General features: G+C 48.4%; 2 protein-coding genes across 10 annotated transcripts in view; one reads left to right on the top strand and one right to left on the bottom strand.

Annotated features, from left to right (window-relative positions):
• DRC3 (dynein regulatory complex subunit 3) lies at positions 1–21,061 on the bottom strand. Its single transcript, XM_090023553.1, has 13 exons — positions 20,584–21,061; positions 19,814–19,981; positions 18,059–18,175; positions 15,671–15,837; positions 14,578–14,724; positions 13,669–13,788; positions 12,038–12,150; positions 10,615–10,789; positions 7,704–7,835; positions 6,485–6,555; positions 2,831–2,954; positions 1,273–1,404; positions 1–1,075 (listed from the first exon to the last, which is right to left on the bottom strand). Exons 2-13 carry the CDS (start codon positions 19,971–19,973, stop codon positions 962–964), a joined length of 1,572 nt encoding a protein of 523 aa, XP_089879679.1. The 5' UTR covers positions 19,974–19,981; positions 20,584–21,061; the 3' UTR covers positions 1–961.
• Positions 21,062–21,734: 673 nt separating this feature from the next.
• The window catches only part of TOM1L2 (target of myb1 like 2 membrane trafficking protein), a 55,048-nt gene continuing 52,873 nt past the window's right edge, over positions 21,735–23,909 (top strand). For all 9 annotated transcript variants that reach the window (XM_090023221.1, XM_090023220.1, XM_090023229.1 and 6 more), the window contains exon 1: positions 21,735–21,839. In XM_090023221.1, coding sequence (XP_089879347.1) covers positions 21,788–21,839 — 52 coding nt within the window. In that variant the 5' untranslated portion in view covers positions 21,735–21,787. The remainder of the gene's footprint in view (positions 21,840–23,909) is intronic.

Here is a 23,909-nt window from a genome sequence, read left to right as displayed (position 1 = left end):
GGGTCTGCTTCTCCCGGGTTCTTGTCCCTGTCAGCCAGGGTCTGTCTATGCAGTTGGGGAGGGGAGTGGGGGGGACCCTCCTGAGCCAGCCAGTGCCGTTTCCACACCAGCAGGGCTGGGGCTTCCGAGTGCTGGGGGGCAAAGCTGATTTCCAGCCCTTCCGGGGGAGGACAGTGCATCGTCAACAAAGCCCTGGGCCAAGTTACGCAGTCCCAGTGCTATTAAGGGAGGCTTTGGCCCCTTCCCTAAATGCCTGTGCTGCCACCTCCTTCCGTGTCCCCCAAGTTCCTCCCTCCCCTCCCTGCTGCTGCCTCCAGCAATGCCAGGGTCCAGCATCAGGCTTCAGAGCTGCCTGCAAAGTGAAGCAGCTGCTGAGCAAGGAGGGGAGTTAATGACTTGGCTGTGGTGACCAGCAGTGCGTGAGCTCCTGCTGAGACAGCGATTTCCTTCCCTGCCGTGCCAATTGGACTGCAAGATGAGGCTCCCAGGAGGGTGGAGCATCAGCAAGCTGCATGCTTGCTAGACTGGAAACCTGCTAGGACTAGCTGTGGGGGCAGGTGTTTGGTCAACCTGTTACCTCCCCATTGCGGCCATGGCCCAGGGCCTGAATGGGTTGCTTGCTACCTGCACACCCAGTATTAGGAGCCCACCTTTCAGGTGTGACATCCTGCTCCCAGTGGGACTCAAGCTCAGCCTGTTCCAGCTGTCCCTCACTTTGTTTGGAGCTGGCTTTGCCTCTGGCTCCAGCCAGTCCCCTTAGCTTCTCTTCAGCGGCACTTCAAATGTAGTATCTTTATTTGCATGTTTGAGGAGAGGTGTGTGTGGGGTGGGGGACAGTCCTAGGCCATTTCAGGGCTATGTACAGGCGTTCAGGCAGAGAGGCTGGGACGCACGTGTGAGGGGAACTGTCACCACTGCCCAAGCCCCTGCAGGATGGCCACTGTTCCCGGCGCAGCCAGTGCTACTCCACAGGCTCCAGGCTCTCCAGGTTGTCAAGCTCCTTCTGTAGGTGGTCTTTATACTGGTTGATCTCCTTCACACGGCTGCGGTTTCGTGCCATCTCGTTCTTGTGGACCTGAGGAGGTGGGAATTGAATGGTGTCAAGGGCAACCACTACTTGCCTACTGCAGTGCATAAGGGGCCTCATGAAAGCTGGGAGTCACTGGGTTCTTAGGTGAAGCCCGCTACCTTCCTCTCCACCCTCCCACGGCAGGACTATGTACTTTCAAGGCTTCACCTTGCAGCCACTTGTCACTGCAGGGGCATCCTTACCTCCTCTATCACTGCAGCCTGCCAGCTGTTGGCCTTGGTGATTATGTCGTCCTCCCTATTATCGATCTTCAGGAGGTGGATGTCGTGGGAGGCGTTGACTGCATTGACAATGGTGTCCTTGTCCACAAACAGCTGGGGAGTGAGACAGAACAGACAAGAGGTGAGGTCTGATTAGACAGCAATGCTACAACAGCAACAGGTCTCAGTACGGCAGCAAGGCTCCCAATAATACTGATGGGCAAGGAAACACGCTCCCTGATGTGGGTGATAGCAGCATTCAGCCCTCTTCAAAACACCTCTGCTGCTCCCCCTGCTCAAAGCAGTGCCAGGCCAAGTGCCCCCAGCAGCCCTGAGTAATCGCACTGGGAAAGGGTGACTTGCACGGGGAGCATTCACGCTCCAGCTTCCCCTCACAGAACCTCATCTCGCCCTGCAGCTGTAAAGGGAGACTGGCCTCTATTCAATGTAATGACTCTCTCCCTACAGATTAGTGTGGCTGTTAAACAAGTGCAGATCCACTTCTCGGTAGGAAATGGACACTAGACCAGGTGTCTGGCAAGGGTTTTTGTACCAGGTTGCTGCCTCAGGCCCTCTTCCACCAGGCTTTTACTCCCCACTCGTCTCTGTGAGCCCCAGTCACACAGTCTTTTCATTTGAAAAAAAAAAAAGCCTCGTCCCGGGCACTGGGAGAGACCCCTGTGGCTATGGTCTTCTTAGAGGGGGCTTGCTCTCCTAGCACCCAGAAGTCTCCTGTTCTGGTGCTTCTCTATGCCTCTGGTTCTGCTTGCTAGGGTTTCTGACACCCCATGTGTCACCCCATCATTAGCCTTCACAGAGCTGCAGCCCCTCCTCTTAAGAGGACAGGCCACCCTGTTTCAGTGCCTAACCACAGCCAGGATCATAGCCTGTAAAGCCAGGAGGAGCCGACCCTGCCCAGCGGTTGAGGAGGAGGTTCTAGTCTCTGTACAGTGCACAAGGTCACTTGTTTCCTTCTGCCTTACTGGAGGGAAGCATGCTGAAGAGAGCTACTTCTGCCTCTCAGGCTGAGCACTAGGCAGGGAGGGTGCTGGCTAGGAGTGTCAGTCCTGCTGGGTGCTGGGCAGAGATGTGGTTAATTAGGACTAGATGTCTCCTCTGAAACAATACTAGGACAGCATTCCTTGGGCAGCCACAAGCAGCTTTGAGGAGTCTCTGAGAAGCCTGTGTGTAGGTTTTCCAGCCCTAACAGAAGTATTATAGGGGGGATCTTGCAGAGCTAGAACATGGAGTATGGGAGAAAATCTAAAGGAGTCTGGGGCATGTGACAGAAGTGCAGCTGAATTAATGAAACTTCAACTTTGTTTCATTTGGTGTAAAAGTTACAGTGCCTTATCTCCATATAGTAGGGCCAGAGAGAGGCAACAGCTGATGTGCATCTTGCCATGACAGCTCCCCCACAACCATTTCCTCAGGCTGCAGCATCTGAACCCCTGGGAACAGGCTGCACCCCCTCTTCCTGCAAGCCTGGGATTTCCACTTCGAAGGAGAGCTGCTTTCTGCCCCGTGTGAGTGTCCTCACCATCCGAACATCATCGGGTATCTCCTCCTCAAACTCGCTCTTGACAATTTTCTCCAAGGTGTTGATGGAGATCTCCAGCAGCTTCTCGTGATGATGGTTCTCTAGGTCCCGGCACTGGGCCATCGTATGGAAGAAGGTTAAGAAACAAAACAGCAGTGATACACGTGTTAAATGACCTGCCTCTGCCAAATGGGGCTCAATGTTACATACTTGCAGAGAGCTCCTTTTCCCAAAGAAAGCAGTACAGTACTAGCCTACAACAGGGCTGGCCAACCTGTGGCATGGACAGCTTCTGTGTGGGACACGTGGCAAGTTGAGCAGGGAGCACAGTAGCAGGGCAAGGAGCAGAGGGCAAAGTAGCAGGTCATGCATGGAGCAGAAGCAGAGCAGCCAACTGGGCAGGGGAAGGGGATCAGAGTGGCGATCAGGGAAGGTGTGGGGCTAATTTGTGGCGTGCCTGCCAAAAGGCTGACTCCTGCCATATGATATGCTCACTAAGAATTCACTCATCTTGACGTTGCATCACAACCCTCAGTAAGAAACTGATCTAGCAGTGGGAATCACAGAAAATGAGGGGTAGGAGGGAATTCAGAAGGTCACATCTAGTCCAACCCCCTGCTCAAAGCAGGACCAGCCCCAACTACACTGTCCCAGCCAAGGCTTTGTCTAGCTGGGTCTTAAAAACCTCCAAGGATGGAGAGTCCACCACCCCTCTAGATAACCCATCTCAGTGCTTTACTACCTCCTACTCAGAGAGTTTTTCCTAATATCTAACCTAAACTTCCCTTGCTGCAACTTAAGCTCATTGCTCCTTGTTCTGTCATCTGTCATCACTGAGAACAGTCCAACTCCATTCCCTTTGCAACCACCCTGCAGGGAGGTGAAGGCTGCTATTAAATCCTCTTCTCCAGACTAAATAAATCCAGCTCCCAGCCTCTCCTCACAAGTCATGTGCCCCCCACCACCACTTTTGTTGCCCTCTCCTGGACTCTCTAACTTGTTTGCGGCCCTTCTGTAGTGGGGGGCCCACAACTGGACACAGGACTCCAGCTGTGGCCTCACTAGTGCAGAATACAGGGGGAGAATCACTTCCTTCAGCCTGCTGGCAACACTCATATCAACTCAGCCCAGGATGCCGTTAGCCTTCTTGGCAACAAGGGCACACTGCTGGCTCATATCCAGCTTATTGTCCACTGTCCCCCCAGGTCCTGTTCTGCAGAGCTGCTGCCCAGCCAGTCACCCCCAGCCTGCACCGCTGCATGGGATTGTTCAGTCCTAAGTGCAGGATTTTGCACTTGTCCTTATTGAACCTCATGAGATTTCTTTTGGTCAAATCCTCCAATTTATAGAGGTCTCTCTAAATCCTAGTTCTACCCTCCAGCATATCTAGTACACTCCCCAGCTTGGTGTCATTCGCAAGTTTGCTGAGTGCACTCCAAGCCATCTTCCAGATCGTTAATGAAGATATTTAACAAAACTGGCCCCAGGACTGACCCCCAGGGCACTGCACTTGATACCAGCTGCCAACTAGACATCGAGCCATTGGTTACTACTCTTTGAGCTCAAAAATCCAGCCAGCTTTCTATCCACCTTACAGTTCAGTCATCCAACCCAACTTCCTTAGCTTGCTTGCAAGAATGCTGTGGGAAACTAAAAGTCAAGGTATATCACTTGCTAAAATCAAGGTATATCATGTCCACTGCTTTTCCTGCACCCACAGAGCCAGTCATCCCATCACAGAAGGCAATCCGGTTGGTCAGGCACAACTTGCCCCTGGTGAATCCCTATTGACTGTTCCTAATTATCTTCTCCAAGTGCTCAGAAATGGATTCCTTGAGGACCTGCTCCATGATTTTGCCAGGGACTGAGGTGAAGCTGACTGGTCTGTAGTTCCCTGGATCCTCCTTCCCTTTCTTAAAGATGGGTACTATATTTGCTCTTTTCCAGTCATCTGGGACTTATCCCAATTGCCAGAGGTTTCAAAGATAATGGCCAGTAGCTCTGCAGTCACATCAGCCAACTCCCTCAGCACCCTCAGATGCATTGCACCTGTCCTCATGGACATAGTCCAGCTTTTATAAATAGCCCCTAACCTGTTCTTTCACTACTGAGGGTTGCTTACCTCCTCCCCACACTGTGCTGCCCAGTGCAGTAGTCTGGGAGCTGTCCTTGCCTGTGAAGACTGAGGTAAAAAAGACATTGAGTATTTAAGCCTTTTCCCCCTCATCTGTCACTAGGTTACCTCCCCCAGTCAGTAAAGGACCCACACTTTCCCTGACCCTCCCTTTGTTACTGCCATACTTGTAGAAGCCCTTCTTGTTACCCTTCACATCCTTTGCTAGCTACAACTCCAATTGCACTCTGGCCTTCCTGATTTCATCCCGGCATGCCCAAATAATATTCTTATATTCCATCTGTCCATGTTTCTACTTCTTATAAGCTTCCCTTTTGTGTTTAAACTCACTGAAGAGTTCTCTGCTAAGCCAATCTGATCGCTTGCCACATTTGCTATTCTTTCTGCATGTCGGGATGGTTCATTCTTGCACCTTCAGTAAGGTTTCTTTAAAGTACAGCCAGCTCTCTTGGGCTCCCTTCCTCCCTCAGACTGGCCTCCCAGGGGATCCTGCCCATCAGTTCCCTGAAGGAGCCAAAGTCTGCTTTTCTGAAGTCCAGGCCAGGGTCCATACTCTGCTGCTTTCCTTTCTTCCTTTTGTCAGGATCCTGAACTCAATCACCTCGTGGTCACTGCTGCCCAATTGTCATGCACTCCTATACCCCCCCACCAATTCTTCCCTGTTTGGGAGCAGCAGGTCAAGGAGAGCATGGCTCCTAGTTGGCCTCTCCAACACTTGCACCCGAAGGTTGTCCCCAAATAATTCTTCTTGCTCTTTCTCCTCTGGTCACACATATGAGAGTTCCTCCAGGCTGTGTTACACTGTACAGAACTGACATCAGGGGTCAAGTTCACAAAGGGCACCCAAAGGCAAGGCCTCCGTGAGTGCATGCAAAATGCTGAGCCTGGCAGTTATTTGCCTGGGATCAGGAGATCAGTGTGTAGGTCAAATCATTTCACCTGCCACTAAAATACAGCCACCTCAGAGGTGGGAAAGCACACAGCTGCATAAACGCTGAGGCCATGCAGAGAAACTTCTGGGGGAATTTGCAGTACTTCACCTATTAACAGGTCAGCAAACTGTAGCAGGAGTTGCACAGCGAGTTTTGCCAAGCCTTCTTCCCAGCACGTGCTGAGAGGTGGAGAGGGAAGCAGGTTTTCAAATGCATGAAGAGCAGCAAAATGCTTAATCCCCATTGACTTTCAATAAGGCCAAAGTATCTACCTGCCCTTTGTGCCTTTGAAACCAGACCATTCCCTTGAATTTCATCACGGACATGGCTGGACTGCAAAGCAGGCCCTGCTTGTATTGTTTTACTCCCAATACTATAGAACAGTATTTGAGCAGAGCCTGCATTTCACGTGCTGGCGAGCAGTCTTAACAAGGGATTGATCAAAGTCCACCACACATTAATAGGAAGAAATCTGTTCCCGCACAGTGATTGCTGGCTTCCAAGCCTCAAAGTCATTTCTTTTCCTTTGCTGTGGGTCAGACATACGTATTAAAGAGCCCTGGGGCCAGCAGCCCATCAAAAGGATATATCCCTTGGACGTTTTCGATAAACGTTGACACTAGGTCAGCAATGTTTCTTTCAAAATCCTTTATAATTTCCTGTTGAGAAAAGAAAGGAAACTTATCAAATACCCAACCGCACAGACACGCACAAACATTGGAACAGCATGGGGGGGTGTCTTAAATGCAGTCTGCTCTTGATGCATCAGTTTTATCAGCACAAAGTTGCCTCAGACAGTTGTTGTTGGGAAATGCAGAAAGGGATGTGCTTTTCTGCACTGGGTCAGAAAATCATCAGGGAAGATCAGAGTCAGTCCTACTGGGAGGAGCTGGGTGAGCAACACCTCTCCCCTGAGCCTGCAGGACTCCCTCCACACTGCTTCTAACCTTATCTTTACGCTGGGATTAGAGAACACTGTGTCCCTGTTTACTGCCAGAATCTTCCTGCATTCTTGAAGGTTCTGCCATCAGAAGCACAATTAATAGCCAGGATTAAGAGAGAGTATTTAGAAGTCTCTGAAGATGGATGTTGCTTACAATTACCTCTCAAAACCTGGGTGGTTGGTGAAATCAAAAGATCTACGACATGTCAGATAAGGTGATTAAAACACTCTAGTGTCATGATGCTTCAGGGTAAGTAAGGAGCGTAGGGAAAAAAAACACACCTTTGATATTTTTACCTGTCATCACCAACTCTATTAGGAACTCTGGAGCCTAAATGAGAAAAAGCAACACTGAACTATACAGAATCCCTGGAGAACTCTGCTCCCTTCTGTTATGCTCAGCGTGGGCTCCATGTGGAAGGGGACTGGTAATGGGGGAGGAGAGGGAGCATGTGTGTATTTTGGATGCATAGCAGATTGGTTTAAGAGATCCCCCACATTAGCATCTTGGGAGTATGCCTGACAAGTGGGCAGCACACTTCATATGCTGGCCTACACGGTGCTCCAAGAGCCTGGCTAGTGTCCTCCGAGCTGGAACCTCAGCCATTGTCTTGGGTGCCAGCGGGGAGGTTGTGAGCTTTGCTGTGAGAAATGATGTTCTGCTGCCACATAGGTCTGATTCCCTATCGCCTTTCACTCCACACACTTGCACCTATGCAGAGTGGGAGTACAGGGGGGCCTACAACACCTAGAGCTGGAGAGTTCTGTACCTACTTTGCACAAATGAGACTATGCAGTGCCAGGCAATAGCAAATAGACCTTGTGTTCTGTCCCCGAGACACGGCGGTACCTCCCTGGCCTTACCTCAAGCTGGTCAACAGTCTGCATTTCCAGCGTCATTAGCGTGTCCGACAACTGAATGATGTCATCGTTGTACTTAGCTAGCTTTGTCTCAGCTATGTCGAAGCTACTCGTGTCCTGAACCACCTCCAGCAGCTAAGCATATAGAAAGGCATACATTATTTGTCATTTGTGGTCACTGCTCTATTGGATATTTAATTAGCTTGTTACATTCTTGAGAAATGTTCCAGCACAGGATTGGCTGGAAGGAAATGTGGTAATTCTACGGGTTTCTGTGATTTACATGCATGGAGATGGACAACATGGGGATGTGCTACCACCTGAACCTATCAGATTATGCTGCTGTGAATGCTGTGAAAACCTGTCTTCTGGGCAGCCAATTACCTTTTTCTCCCTCCACCTTTGCATTCAACTCCCCTTTAGACAGCTACCTGCGAAGGAAAATCACTGGATTTCTAAAATTCATTGCCTTAATGCAGAGATGTCCCATTATTTCTCATGCAGAAATCCAGGCCTAAACCCTGGTCCCCTTGAAGTGACTAAGAATCTTGGCTGTCTTCAGCAGAAGCAGGATTTTAAATCAGAGAGCATGTAATAACACAGATCACGTACTGACTTCTTGTTACAGCGAGTACCACAATTTATAGTCCTTCAGCGTTAAACACTGACATCAGTTTCACATCAGACGAGATTTATCTCTGAGGTCAACAAATCTTAATATGCTGAGCCATGTATTATTTTCGAGCGTCTTTGAAATAAATCTCCCCTATTGAAATCACAGCATTACAAATACATTTTAAGAAGCCTAATATCCATCACAGCTGGAGCCAACAGGATGGATTAAAATGGGAGATTCTGGTGAAAATCACTGCCCAGACTTGTGTCTGGACAAGATGAGATTGTGCCCATTTTGGATGTTTAAAAGGAGCCTTCTCCCTCCTTATCTGAGCTAGCAAACCGACCTCCAAAGGTTCCCAAGCAATTTAAGTGATGATTCCCTTAGTAACTGCAACTGCTTGAGGGCTTTAGCCCGCTGCTTTGCTCCTTTACCAGCTTCAGAGGGCACAGAGGTATCCTGCAGTTTGTAGAGAAAAGTACAGCTACAGAAAAAGACCCCAAAAACAAGCTGCACTTTAGGACTGGGACTGCTCTCAGATATCGCCAGATACATTTTAATAGGGCTTCCAGCTCTGACAGCAGCCTCCTCTGTGACCATAGGCGACTGGTAGGGGGTGCACATGCCCCTTCTGATGGGGCTGGTGCCCCCCCAACAGCCGACACTGATGCTGTCGGTAGGGCTGGTGCTCCCTCTGACAGGGCCACCGCCATCGATGGCTTCTGCAGGTGCCCTGCCAGATTTAGAAGGCACCAGTCACTCATGCCTGTGACCTTGCCCAAGTGTCTCTCAGAAGGGCGGTGCTGGGCTGAGTGCCTCAATCCACCTTGCAGTCTGCACCCAGGCACCTTTCCTCTGCTCTGAAGTGCCTGTAGGCATGTGGCCTAAACCCTGAAACTCTCCCCCATTTTGGGTGTGAATTTATGGGCAGCTCACTGAAAATACCAGAAGGTACCCCTCAGTGCTTTTGTCAAGACAGACTCTTCTCTCTGATTTCCATTCAATACCTCTCAGTCTTCACTCTTTGTCTTCAAGAGAGGCTTTAAAAGCCTCTTACGCCCTGGCCAGAGGCGACCCAGATGGTGTGTTAGTGTGAGTCAGCAGTAAGTGACACTCACCAGCACACTGGGGTTCAGCACCTGATACCAGAGTGACTCAGCAGTCTGCTCTGTGTTGCACAGCAGCTGAATAAACAGGGCCTGGTTTGGGGAGACGGTCAGCACTCCTGATTCCCTCCAGAGTCAATTATAAGGGACTTGGTTCCATCCTGCTGACACAGAGCTTTGCCCAGCTTTTCCATGGAAACAAAACTAATTATCCATGTGGTTTAAATGGTTAGATACGGATCCAGCTTGACGCTGTTCTCTTAACCACAGGGTTGCAGCTCTCCCCAACGCAGGGTGGGGAGACCAGTGTTTTTTGCTAACACATCCCAACCAAATTCGTCTTATTTTTCGGGTCAGAGTTTGCAAGAATGTCTTCATTTTGGGAGAAAATGGATTGAAACAAACATGACTTGAAAAAATCATCTTTGTTTTGTTTTCTGGCTTTTTGTCCTGCTTTTCCAGTGGAAAGAGAGCATGGAAGGGGGCCCCAAGCCAGAAGGAAAAGGAAAGCTCAACTCAAACTCTCCAACAGAAATGTTCTTTCCAATTAATTTTATCAACAATTTTAAATGTTTTTAATGAAAATTTTCACTTTCTTAAAAAAAAAAGTCTTTTGTTGGAAAAAAAAATTAAAGCAGGTATGACCAGTTCTATACAAAGGCTATACAAAGGTTTTACGAAGGACCCTTTATCAATGATAAAACATCATATAAAAGGTCCTTCGTAAAGCCTTTGTATAGAACTGGTCATACCTGCTTTAATTTTTTTTTCCAACAAAGCAATTTTTTCAACACTAGGAAATGGCATCCTATTAGCATATGCTAATTTACTTTATGATAAATACTTGGTATAGACAAGGAGTGTCCTGTTCAAAATAATGGCAGCTGGTGGTGGTGAGCCCCAGGAGGGAAAACATCACATACTACCAGCTGACATGATTTTAAACACAACATGTCTACTTTAATTCACGTTCAGTAATATATTAGCTAACAAAATATCATCCTGTATTGCAGACAAGTCAATGGAAGTGGGTACAGTAGGAGCTGGGGCTGGATTCTGATTTCCATGACACTAGTGAAAATCTGGCACTGTTAAAAGGATTTAAATGGATTTATTCCACGTCCATTAGATCAGACACTAGACTACCCTATATAGTTGCTTTAAGCAAACAAAAAAGGCTGTAAGAAATTACCCCCACGTTCTGGTTTTCAAACTCCAGGATTATTTTTGTGCCCTGCTCTTGATTGGCTGCCAGTGCTTCCTGAAGGCATTTGTAGAAAGTTGAGACTTCGGCTTGTCGCTTTTCATATTGTTCCAGACCATAGGCAAACAATTTCTCGCAAACCGATTCAAATTTATTCCTGTATGTGAAACCAGTCAAGGGATCTCGTTTGTGTGAATTTAATGAGTCAACACAGCAAGCAATGCCCCGTGATAATCAACACTGCCCTCTAGCTACGAGCACTCACTAATCTCAAGGCACGAGGATCAGGTTGTCTCTTGCTCATCTCCAGTGAAGTTGGTGGGAGTTGAGCAAGATGAGCACACTGCATCTTGCAGAGCTGGACCCATCCTCATCTTTCAAGCAAAGGGTCTTCGCTACCTAACCTAGGTGGAGGAAGCATGACTAGAAGACACCTATAAAGGCTCCTCGGACTCTTCTCTGCCATATAAATAGGATAGAGCATGTGAAGTTAATAAATTGTGCTCCAGAGCACACAATGCATTGATTTGGTAGCACCACAAAAATCATGTCTATTTTTTTTGCTGTTATCTTGACAATGGAATTGTTTCTAATGTCTATGGTATTTAGACTGTGATGAACTTTCCCCACGCCACTGTACAGAAGCCTTCAGAAAGTTTCAGTTCAATTCTGGGACTTGACAACATCCCATTTATCTGAGCTAGAAAAGAAAAAACATGCAAGTCTTTGCTTTCTGCTCACTGGGACAGGATCGAAATTTAGAAAGATGTCTTGGTCTGAAGTACATTTGTACTGATCCCAGAGAGTTAGCACTTCTACTCTGGGAGACTGAGACTCCATACTGATTAGTTTCTTAGTATTTCCTGCCATGTCAACCGCAACATGATTTTAGCAACTCCTATCTCATAATCTGGTACAGGCAGGGATTAACATTCAATACTGTTTGAAAGGTAGGATGAATTCCAGAGTTAGAGAGACTGAAAAGCCCCCGTTGCTACAGGTGGGAAAGGTAATGGCTGCTAAAATCATGTGTGCAGAAAAAGCAAGATGGTAATTGGAAAGCTGAGATTTTACAGCTCTGATCTTTCATGGCCTGCCAGCATTAGGAATGAGAGATTTATTCAAACGGGGCTAAGTCAGCATTGCTAGAGTGCCTGTGGTACAAAGCATTAGTTTGTAGTCCCTGTGTTTCATGAGATATCAGCCCTTAAAGCTGTCATGGGTCTCACGGTCCAGCAGTGCTTCCATGGCACTGTTCCAAGCCTGAACACTGCAAGCCTCAGATCTCAGATCAATGTAGCTTTCAAGCCTGTACAAAAAAAGCAGATGAAGCATCCCTGGTGATGCACCTCCCTGCCACCTGACACCATTCGCTATTTATTGCTAGCTTTTCTAAAGCCAAGAAGGATATGTCTCCAGCAGGTCAGGCATGCCAGGGAGGTAAGCCAGCTTGTTTGCTTCTGCATCCTCTGCATACATACTCTCAAACAAGAAGGGTCCATTGAGGTACTCGACATAAGCAGCCTTAAGAAAGAATTGAAACAACAGAAAAAAAAATGAGGAATGCCAACTTGCTGCAGAATCTTAGGCCATGTCTACAAAAGGAGCTCTTCACCTGTCTATGAATCCTGGTTTGCTCTACTGGCAAAGCTCTCCTAGTGGAGACGCAGCTCACATCAGCAACGCTGAGCTCCAGGGCTGTCTAGTAACCCCCACCCCTCTCCTGCTTCTCACAGATTTGCTGGTATACCTGCATCTACATGAGAGGCTTTGGCGAGCACAGCGGGGGTGGTCAGAGCCCTCACTTCATCCCGTCCTTGCCTAACCTAGCAAGGTGGGTAGAACCCTGTACTCAGCGTGGCTCCTTGCTGTTTCTTAAAGTGCAAAGGAAGGTTCAGGCAGCGAGTCTCCTTGGGTGAATTCTTCAAACTCCCCAGATCTGAATGAAGAGTGCCTTGTGCTGTGGGAGTGAATCTCAGAACAATCCACCAGCCTGTTACCATAGGATAGGGGGTGAAGGCTTGTGGTTTTCCAAGGAAAAGGTTTTACTGTCATGGGAAGAGATGGGGGCTCATTTGCTTGGCAAACATGGAGACAGAGCAATTCAACTCTGCTTTGTGGGCCTGGAGCTTGGAGCCTCAGTCACTCGAGCATGAAAGGGACAGCAAAGCACAGCCATGAAGGTGGTTAGCCATGTAGGGCCTTATCCAGGTCCCTCCTTACGCATGTCTTTTCCTCTCTAAACCCATCACCCTGTTTTCCCAAGCCTCCTGCTAGTTCCATGTACAGCAGCAGGAATCTCAGATGCCAAGGGATCTCTGCAAGTATAGAGATGGCGAAGGCCTATGACAGGCACCCATTGGAAGCCTTGCTCTGCCCACATGCTTCAACAATATGGTGAATAGACCAGAGGCCAAGTGGAAGGAGGAAAGCAAACAACATGGATGCAAAACAGCTACAGTCCCATGTAAGCAGCAGAGCAAGTAGGCAAGGGAGCAGCTCTCAGAGAATAAGCTGGTAGCTGAGAGCCTCACTTTGCCCAAACTGTTCTTGCTACATGCATGGACAGTCTCTTTGTTTTATGCCCAAAATGATCTTGAAGCACTGAGAATATTACATGCGTATTTTATTATGACCCAATAACTTAGCAACATAAAGGGGAAAAAACATAGAGGGGAAAAAACACTGCAACATAAATAATACTAATAGTTCCATTAGGCCTATAATTGTCTTAATCTACCATCACTCTGACAAGAAACTAAAGTACAATTTACTTTTTAGCTTCCCTAAATCAGGGCTCACCGTGTATGTTTCATGGTTTGACCAAAAGAATTATGTTCCCCCATACCATGGGTACTCCACAGCAGCTTTTGTTTTCATTCAAAAGACAAGATTTACCAATCCCAGAGATTAATAGTGACCTCTGTTTTAACTCAATCAATGTTAACCTCCCATTAAATCTTTCAGCGGGTGAAAGAGAAGTCAATATCTGTTGGGTTTCTTTCCACGGTGCTAATATAAAACCAGCCAAGGAGAACATACCTTGTGGTAGTCCAGTTCTTTCTGCTTAGCCTGCTCCTCTTCCAGCTTAGCCAGGGCTTGAGCTTCGCCTTGTTTCAGCTCATCGATAGCATACTGATATTTTATTTCAGCAAGTTCTCGCTGAGAGGTACAAAGAAGAAAATATTTTGGTCAGACTGTCCCACTGCCAAAACAGTATGCATCAGAGTCTGGAATGTAACGTCTTGTGTGTTTTGTTTTGGATGGCTGTGAAGTATGACCCTGCATTTTCATTCCTAATGATCTCATTTCCACTAGTCTGTGACTAAGCTGCTTTATTCCATCCTTCTGATTCAGAGGTGGGAATATCTTATCTCCTCCCTCATTTTCCCACCTTTAGGAACTATTACAGAGGTAGCCCAGCTTCTTTGTATAAGAGGCTGTGCTCTGGCTTAATCAGCCAATGAACCTGGAAGTAGATTTAATATGAAGGTGATGGTTCTTCTATGGAGTGGAGGTACAGGAGTGCTGGGGCAAGAGACCTGGCTGGTTTTAAGATGAAATTTGATCAATTTATGGATGGGATTATAGGACCTCATTTGCCTGCAGCCTGCACTGGATTCAGTGACCTAAGAGGTCTCTTCTAGGACTATGTTAAAGTAAATCTCTAATTAATTTTGTAATATTGTGCTCCCCCGATCCTTGAGGCAAGAAGCCATAATTATGTGTTACTAGTGCATCAGCTTCCCAGCCAGCCTACTGTGCTCGGTTACAGGCAGAGGAAGGACATTTCCAATGGCACCTATTTCCCTAAAAAGTATTTCAGTCAGAGAGCAGTTAAAATATGAAGATTTTAATCCTTTGAGTGCTGGCACATTCCAAGCCTGACAGCATGACGAATGCTGTGGATGGAGCTTGTGCCCTCGATACAGGAGCAGCAGAAGTGCTTACTGTGTTCTCATCCACAAGCCTGAAGTCCAAGTACACCAGATCTGGGAGGTGAGCAGCAATAAACATCGAATACTGCTCGTTGTCACACAGAGGGTTCCCGGCGAGATTCAACGTCCGCAGCTTGCTGAATTTCCTGAGGTAGACTACCTGGGCCAAACAAAAGCAGACACTGCAACCATCGCACAGGGGGTGGAAAGCAAAAAGTGCAATGCTTTGAAATTCATGACATTGATCATCACCGTTGTGGCTCAGGATCTGGCTGACAGCCTCGTCCTTCAGAGAGAGCTGATACAATACAATCAACTGAATGTCCGAGTGTGGAAACAGGTTGAAAAGGATGGCTATCCAGCAGGGTTGACCCACACTATTTGGAAAATAAACTATCTTCTATAGCATTCTTAGAACTTTCGTACAACTCTGAACTATGGACATTTGGGCAATGGGTTGGTGAGGAGGCCTTCAGCCGGATGGTGGATGAGCTTCCACCAAAAGCTGCCTTCTGCAATGTAAAAATCAAAGCACCTCCTCAGAAATCCTGCCTTCTATTTTCTATTCAGGTAACTCATCCCCCTGTTCCAGTTCCCACTGAAGTCAAGAGAAGTTTTGCCATCAGTGTCACTGATAGCAAGATCTGACCCAAAGGGTGAATAATCCTAAACCAGGTGAAATGAGAGTTACCTGCAGGGACAGCTGATTATCCCTCTGACCAGTGGTTATCCCGCTAAAGCAGTGGTTCTCAACCAGGGCACCCTGGGGGGCCAGACTCTTTGAAGAATGCCATGAGGTGTGAGGAGATAAGTAGATAGACTAAGTAGATAGACTAGGTTCAAGCTTGTCCCTGCCTGGATGCCCCTCCATTCCATGGCCCCTCTGTCAGGAGCTAAGCACCGCAATATATACACTGGTTTTTTAAATTGGGTGCCACTCAATTCATAAATATTCTGGAGGGGTGTCTCAAGTCCAGTGAGGGACACCTTGATTCCAGAATGATCAAGAACCACTTCTCTAAAAAGATGTTCAGATTCAATGACAGGTGCCCATATGAGAACCTTTGATCATGAGGAGACGCTGGCAGAGACCATACGATCCTTACATTTTCCAAAGAGGTTAGGTTGTTGTTTCCAATGGAGAAGATCTGTAATTCTTGTAGCGTGTCCATGTTCTCAATCTTGGATATTCTGTTATTGTAGAGGCTCAGGTCCTGCAATTTAACCAGAGCATGGAGACCTTCAATGGTTTCAATATTGTTGAAGGACAAATCTGCAAAACAGTTTAACACTCAAGATGTTTTATGAGCAAAAAGACCATTTCCAACTAACCTATAGAGCTCAAGGCCTGCAGTTCAGCTGGTATCTTGAATATGGTATCTAGGTTAATTGCTATCCTTAGGGGTGACAAGCAATTCATCAACACTTCTCTCCTTTATGTTCAAGGCTCTGCACAAACCCACCACCAGTCTGGCCAGGGCAAAACAGATGCATCTTCTAACACTGAACCATGCAAGTCTGTAGTCAGTTAGGGAAATCACTGAAATACTCCTTTGGGCAAAGGCTGTCTACATTGCCCATCCATGGCTCCTACCTCTTACCTCTTAACAACACAATGAGCAAGACACTGAGAAGAAATCTCATGCAGGTTTCTTGCATGAAATTACAAAGGACAAGAGAATGGGTAAGAACATGCTTAAAGAGGTGAAATCTATAATGCATTTTCCACATGAAAGCTGATAACACCAGCTATTGTTTCTCAAGAACCCCCACCAGTGTCACAAAACCATTACCCTAATGTTGATTACCAGTAAGGCAACCCTTGCTCTTAGTTCCATGCAACCTCACTGCTGTCTGTGGAGATGCACCACGGAAGAGTTGGTGCATCTTAGCCCTTTCTCTCATGGACACTTTCACTCATTTTATTCTTCCATACAGCATTTAAATTTATGTAGAATCTCTTATAAAAATGTCAGACTTGTCAAAGACAGTGGTAGAGTGATGTTGTAGCTACGATGGTCCAGGAATTATGCAAGAGACAAGGATTTCTTAGGGCAATATCTTTTATTGACCAACTGCTTATGTGGGATGGAGTTAGACAGGTTTTCAAAAGTAAGACATGGATAAAGAATGTCTTGCATTCGAATGCCTAACTATCCCAACTATGCAGCTTGTCCAATAGAAGATAGCACCCTAAGAAATCCTCTCCTCTCACCAACTTATCAAAGTGGTTTAGGAGCCCACTTTTCCAACAGTGACTTACGGTACATCTAAGCTGCACTCAAAAGGTGTGAAAGCAGCCTGTGTAGACACACCTGAACTAGCTTTAAACCAGCTAGCTTGAATACCAGTAGCATGCCAACCCTGAAACATAGATGGCTATGAACCCACCCAAGACCTTGACGAGGGACCAGGTGGCCAAAAACTGTGCACTGCAATCTGTACCCAGTTTAGCTAATTTTAGGTCCACCCGGGTTTGTCTACCATGCTACATTTACATCTCTAGACTGAAAAGCAGACACTCCTTCACGACCTTACGAACTGAAATCCCATTGCCTTTCAGTGAGATTCAGGCTCTGAATTACCTAAATCACTTTTGAAAATAGAACTTAGGTGCTTTTGTAAGTATTACTGAAAAGCTGAGAGTTTCTAAGCCATCTAACCCCCCCATATATTTAATACCACTGATTATTTTTGAATATTCTTATCATCTGGCATTGGAGAGTCAGAATGTGGGGTGCTGCATCCAGCTGACTGCATTCCCTTGGGAATGTCCTGTTTGAGAGGGGAACACCATATCCTGTTTTCATTGTGGAGCTGCAGATGGTGAGAGATGCTTTTGTTAGGCATGGAACTGAGATCCACTGTGTTCAGGCTTGTTTCTTTCAGCAATAGGATGACCTCATCAGGATGTTTTTCGTTTGACTTCAAAGAAGTTGATATGCCCAAAATAATGTTCTCTTTGCAAACGGATTCCTGATAACAGCAAAGTGGTCAGATCCTGAACTGAAGCTAGAATTCTACTACTCTATTGGCAGAATCTCTATGGTGGCAGAGAGGGGAAGATTTCCGGGCTCCGCTTCAATTTTACTCTCAGTTTTAATCAGTTGGATGCTCCCAGAATATCTCATGATTTAGGGGCCAAACTCCAACTTTACACTGGTGCATCTCCATCAAAATCAATGCACTAGAGTGACTGTTGTCAGTGTGTTTACTCGAGTGCCATCACAACAGAACTTAATATCTCACAATATCATTTCAAAGTGCACCACATCCAGTCTGTAGAATGAGATACAATTTCAGGCCTACTATTTAGTAGAATACATGTGTGAAATATGCCAAAAGCTTAGCCACCAATTGACATTAACATTAACTGTCTTTATTCGTAGCGCACAACAGGGACCTGATTGTGCTCTCACAGCAGTTTAACACCACCAGTTCTTTTTGATAGAATTACTCCTGCCTTATGCCAGCTTCACATCCTGAAACCGTACCGAGCCAGACAAGATGAACCAGACTACCCAGAGCCTCTATCTTCTCAATGATGTTATTGTCCAGCTGCAATTTAGTCAGATTTGCAAACTGCCAGAGGTTATCAATCTTCAGGATATCTAAAGCCAAAGGGGGAAAATAAAAATCAGGAGTATGATTCATGCAAGCTGAACATGGCATTCACATTACATTGTGCAGGTGATCCGTACTCAATATTACCTCCAAAATAATCTTTCGGCAGAGTGTGACATTGCACTGATGCATGAAGATGGCCCAGGAGATGGCTGAAAGGACTGGGGGCTGGATGATGATTTAGACTGAAACTGCTGGGATAACCTTATTGTCCTGCACCACTGCACATTGCTAATCAGTGCTACCAGACAGTTGCTGAGGGGATGCTGACTGCAGGACTGCAGTCAAAGAGGGGTTTATGAATTCGCTACCAGGAGGGCCTTTGACCTTCACTTTGCTTTCCAACTCAAAGAGTGTGCCTGGGAGGAGACAGCACTTTCTTCTGAAATTGCAGGTTGTTGGAGGGGACTAGCTGGCTTTGAATTGCTGCCCATTACGTTACAAAGTTACTCCATGTTCTATAAATCCTTTCCCACTGTTCAGCTTATGGAGCTGTAGATGGAGAACAAGCCTGAGACCACTATAGGAATTAGAACTCAGGTTTTCTGCAGTTTATAATCTCCTGTTTGGAGTGCTGTCAGCTGTCATTGCATTTGCCTTTTTTTGGAAAAAAAACTACAGACCCAGGCACAGGCTGAATGGATTAGAACACAATGTTGGCACCATGTAGCATAGGAGACTTGGGTTCAACTGTCCAGTGGGTGTCAGCTTAGAAGGCTGGAATGGAAAAAGAGAAGAGGAAAACCCCACGGCTGTAGGCACTGGTCACGTACAAACAGGGCATGAGTTTTGCATGCTAAGCTTGCAATTGCATGGGCAAAATGTGCATACAAGTGCACATCACTTCCAAACAAATGGATGCATAAGTCAGGTCCGTGAGTGCCAATGAGCAGACTCGTTACCTGCACACACAGTTATCTCACTAGCACACAATCACCACACTAGAAGGAGCAAATTGAAGATGCAGATTTTCACCTGCTTCCCTAAATGAAAACAGGATCCTAAGGGGACTGAAAGGCTGATTTGATAGCTCCAAAGACTAACATCCTATATCCATAACAGCAGGACAAACTGCTTCCATGTCACCCCTACCAATATACTGCAGACTGAACTGGGAGGTCACAAGCATGGGCAAGGGGGTAGTTCAGCTTCCTCTGCCCAATAATGAGCTTAGTGATCTAGTTGGGCCTTTCAACAAAGTTGGCAAATTGACCTGCTGTACTACAGGCATCTTCTTTTAAGGTTGATATTTGCCCACTCAGAACTGGACAGAAATAGGGAGTCAGGACTCATCTGAAAATGAAAATTTGTTGCCATCACACGTTTGGATCAGACTGGGTTTTAGTGCAGTAGGGCCAAACTTGCACGTGGCCACAAGGTGCCACTGCTCCATAACTGTCAAACAAAAAAGTAATAATTAACAATGACATGAAGAGCTGCCAGGATCTGTAGCCTCTTACCAGGCAGCAAAGCCTTTTAACTCTCTCTGTTTGAACTATTTTAGATGGCTAGGGCTAAAAATGTAAGTTAGAGTCAGTGCAACAGTCTGAGCTTTACCATGATCATATCATCGACAATTAAAGCATTGTACTATTAACTTGTCCTAGAAAAAATCTGATACTTACTCCTAAAATCAAGCTGTAGTTCCGTGACATCCTTAAAATCAATGCCTTCCCTTTTGGCAAGCTGCCCTGCTTCTTCTTGAGGACCTTGCTCCTCAACAGCCTTTTGAAGCATCTCTTGATCGATCACATTTGGCTCAATGGTATCGTATATCCGGCTCATTTTCAGGCCTTTGAGAGAAGAGCAAACAATACCCATTACCCAGCTACTGTCTTCAGTGTTTACTGAACTGCATGTGACATGCAAAGAAACAACAGCAGAGTGGAGGACCCACAGGGTCTGATCCTGCACTGCTGAAGTCAAAGAGATAGTTGCCTTTACCAAAAGATATGATGTTAACAAGTGCAAGTCAGGGCCAGCGAAGGGTGAAGTGCACAGGCAAGATGCCACGTGCAGAACCTGTGTCAAGCTTAAGGAGAACTTAACTTACATGAACCAGATGACACCAAAGGCAGAGCGTTACAGCTCCCCACGGCCCTCAGCGCAGCCAAACAACCCTCCTCAACCCCTAGCCATGAGCCCACTGGCCTCTCCTCCCTGCCTCTCACCCACCAGCCACCTTCTCCACCTGTAATGCAGCAGTGCACTGGCATTTCTACGCAGCCTGTCACACAACCACTCGCCTGCCCACCCCTGACCGTGCAGCCGCTCTCAAAGGAACCAATTTCAGCAGCTTCTTAAATTGCTGCAGGCAATAAAATGCTCTGAACATGGGTGAAATGCGGATTGGATTGATCCTGCATCCCTGAAATCAATGGCAGCAAAATCTGACCTACTGAAATCAGCTTGGGAGCTCCTTCCCTCTTCAGGCCCACCCGGTGGAGGCACCGCAAGATCTTCCCGTTTGGGCAAGTGCTTGGCAAGCTGAGACACTGTTTGTGAGGGGAGGGTCTCCTCTTTGGGTTGACGCTTTAGTTTCCTGTTGCGTTGTTCTCTCGGTGTTCCCCTGTGGCATCAGTTATTCTGCTCTCTTAACGCCAGGTTAACGAAGAAAAAACAATCCGGCTCCTCTCCAGCCCCAGGGCACCTGTCCTATGTCGCTGGGTGTATTCGTGCTCCGCGAAGGGCTAAGGGCCGGCATCACATGGGATCTTCATGTCTCGCTTTAATGTCACGGCTTCCCTGGGACCGTTTTGTGGTCGGACGCTCCGTGCTGCTCTCACGCTGTGCGACGGCTGCTCCCGGCCTTGGTTTCTAGCCAGAAGGACAGATTACATGAACATTGTTATTTGATTACATGTCACAAGGAGAAGCAAGGAGCTTGTCTTTCCCTGGAGTGCAGCATTTTGGAGAAAGCTGCAAATAAATCAGTCGATCCATAGGTCTGCCCAGCCCCCACGGCCTCTCCCAGTGCCCTGCCCCCCCAGTGCCCTGCCCTCCCCCAACCAGTGCCCTGCCCCCCAATACCCTGCCCTGTCCCCTTGCCTCACTGGGGCTCGTTGCTAAGGAAGCCTGCACGGTTGCTAAGCCAAGTCACGTGACGTTGGCCTAAGGGCGGGGCCTCCAGGGTCCTTCGTCACACGCAGGGCAGCGTCCGCCAATCGCGGCTGGCCTCGGTGGGGAGCAAAGGAGGGAGGGAAAGGGGGTGTGAAGCTCCACCACCAATCAGACCGCGAGGAAACTGTGTCGGACAGTCAGAGTGGGCAGCGCACCTGGTGGGCGGATTTTAAAGTGATTGGTGTGGCTGTCACCCAATAGAATTGGGAAAATGGGAGAGGAGCTGTCCATTGGGGAGGGGCGGCAGAAGGAGCTCCCGCCCCCCCGTGCGTCAGTCGAAAACGAAGGAGTCGCGCAGGGGAGGGGCGGGGCTCTCTGATTGGCACACCCCCCAGCCAACACAGCGGCGCGAGCCTGCGGCATGGGCGGGGCCACGGGCCGTGCCGGCGGCTCGGATTGGGCGGCGCGGGTGCCGCTCGGGGAGGGGTGGGGCGGAGGTTGCGGGCCGGGCCGGGCCGGCTGTTTGTTGTCATCCCAAGATGGAGTTTCTGCTGGGGAACCCGTTCAGCACCCCCGTGGGACAGAGCCTGGGTGAGCGCGCCGGGCCAGGGGCAGGGGCCGGCCGCGGTGTCCCCGCGCCCGGCCGGATCGGGCTCTCGGGCGGCGCTGCGTCTGGGGGCGCCGCGGGGCCGGGGACAGAGACAGAGCGGGGGGAGAGCGCGAGCCAGCGCGTCAAGGACGTGTTTGTGTTTGTGTGTGTGTGCGTGCGTGCACTTGTGTGTGCGCGTGCATCTGTGCCTCTGTGCATGTGCATCTGTGTATGTGTGCACGTGTGTGCCTCTGTGCATGCGTGCGCACCTCTGTGTGTGCGTGTATCTGTGCCCGTGCACACGACTGTGCCACTGTGTGCGCGTGCATGTGTGTCCGTGTCTCTGTGTGTGCCTCTGTCTCTGCACACTTGCGTCTGTGTGCATCTGTGCCTGTGTGTCTCTGTGCACACCTGCATCTATATGTGTGCCTGTGTGCATCTGTGCATCTGCCCTGGTGCGTGTGTGCGTGTACATCTGTGCATGTGTCTGTCCGTGTCTGTGTCACACGGTTGACGCGCGCGGCGAATCCAGGTTGCAGAGCGCCGCAGGTAAATGTCCGAGCGGTTTCACGGACGAGACGCTTCTCTTCTCTTCTGCTGTGAGCCGGGCCGCGGCGGAAGCTGGCGGGGGCCTTTCAGGCGGGCCGTGCGGTTATGGTCGAGGACTAACGCTGGCCCCGGCCCAGGGCGTCAGTGACAGAGATGAAGCGCGCCTCTGGACTCGGGGGTGCTGGTTTGCATGCCAGCCAGGCGTGTGGTGTCTGGAAATCGTTCCCGCTGGTTGATATGACCAGCTCTAATTTTCAGGCGCCGCATCACAGAAATCACCATTTCCGTCACCGACTGAAAACCTCAGTGGCGGTGGAATATAGGAGAGGGCATGGGCTGCCAGACCTGGGGACTGAAATCCCTTCTCCCTAAACATTGTCCCTGCAGGGCTGGGCAAAGGTGGCCAGGGCATGATGGGGGAGCTTGCATGGGCACAGAAGTGTGTGACTTTTATTTGAACAAATGCTGCCCTGTACCTCCTGGACTGATTCACAGCTGTAGGTCTCATTAGTGAGCAGGGAGCACTATCACCATGTCACAAATGGGGAAACTGAGGCGTGTGTGCCTAGGGTCACATGGCAGAGGTGCTGCTCAGTGAACGTAATGGCAAACAGAGGTTGCCAGAGTTCCTTCCAGGCTGTCAAATGGCAGCCAGGTGGTAGCCATCCTTTGTAGATGCGTGTCCACCAGATTGTCCTGCCCCAGGACCTTGCTGGTTGAATCCCAGCACAGGAATGGCTTGAAGATACACCCTGAAACCTGGTGCAGAACGTGGCTGCGGACACACTTCATTGTGCTTTTGCCCAGAGACATGGTATCGATCTGTGCACCTCGATCACGCTGGCGTCTGGTTCATTGCTTGATGCAGCCCCAGACCCTTGGAGCTGAAGCTCCAAAGGGCTTCATCCCCGTGGCTCTCGCTGCCCCTGCCTTGCCCTGTGTTGTGCCCCTGCAGCTGAGCGGAGCTACAATAGGGGAGCTTATCACGCTTTTTGCCTAGGGTTGGTGGCAAGGCATTCAGCGACAGGGCCCAGACTGTGCACGGGTATCTACTCATGACCTTCAAGAGCCTAACAGCATTGACCTTCTGAGAACAAACCCCAGCTTGTCTGTTTGCCCAGGCTGCTCTGAAGAGCATGGACCCAGTGGGTGGAGGGTCCCTGCTGTTGAGGCTGCAAAATGCTTTAGCATTGATGCATCTCTTCAGGCTCATGTGAGATCCTGCACGGGGAACTAGGCTTCTATGATGGGTTCCCAGTAGAAATTGGGGGCAGAGTAGCGCTGAGCGGAGAATAGGAAGAACACAGGAAAATCCACAGAGAGACGAGTCCTTTGTTCCACTAGTGTCTGGAAGAGTCTGGCCTGGTGAGGACATGGGAGTTTCCAGTAGCAAGAGTCTACCAGAGGGTCCACAGTCATCTCTGTAAATCACATTTTTATCCTTGCGTGCTCGAGGAAGCCATCTTTAAAGTGCAGCAGCTCAAAGGTTATTAAAACAAACATCCTTCCCGTGTGTTACAGAG

This window comes from Crocodylus siamensis, chromosome 12, assembly GCF_052110815.1.
Source record: "Crocodylus siamensis isolate JL-2025a chromosome 12, ASM5211081v1, whole genome shotgun sequence".
NCBI lineage: Eukaryota > Metazoa > Chordata > Crocodylia > Crocodylidae > Crocodylus > Crocodylus siamensis.
The sequence above is the reverse complement of the archived record's forward strand: the minus strand, read 5'-3'. Positions and strand labels throughout refer to the sequence as shown.

What these genes read in the sequence shown, in the direction of transcription:
- DRC3 (XM_090023553.1), bottom strand. Translation starts at nt 19,973, where the DNA reads ATGAGCCGGATATACGATACCATTGAGCCAAATGTGATCGATCAAGAG. An exon ending in ACTACAGCTTGATTTTAGGA is followed by an intron (nt 18,176 to 19,813) that starts GTAAGTATCAGA and finishes CTTTGGCTTTAG; the next exon opens with ATATCCTGAAGATTGATAAC. An exon ending in AAGAACTGGACTACCACAAG is followed by an intron (nt 12,151 to 13,668) that starts GTATGTTCTCCT and finishes TTCTTTCTTAAG; the next exon opens with GCTGCTTATGTCGAGTACCT.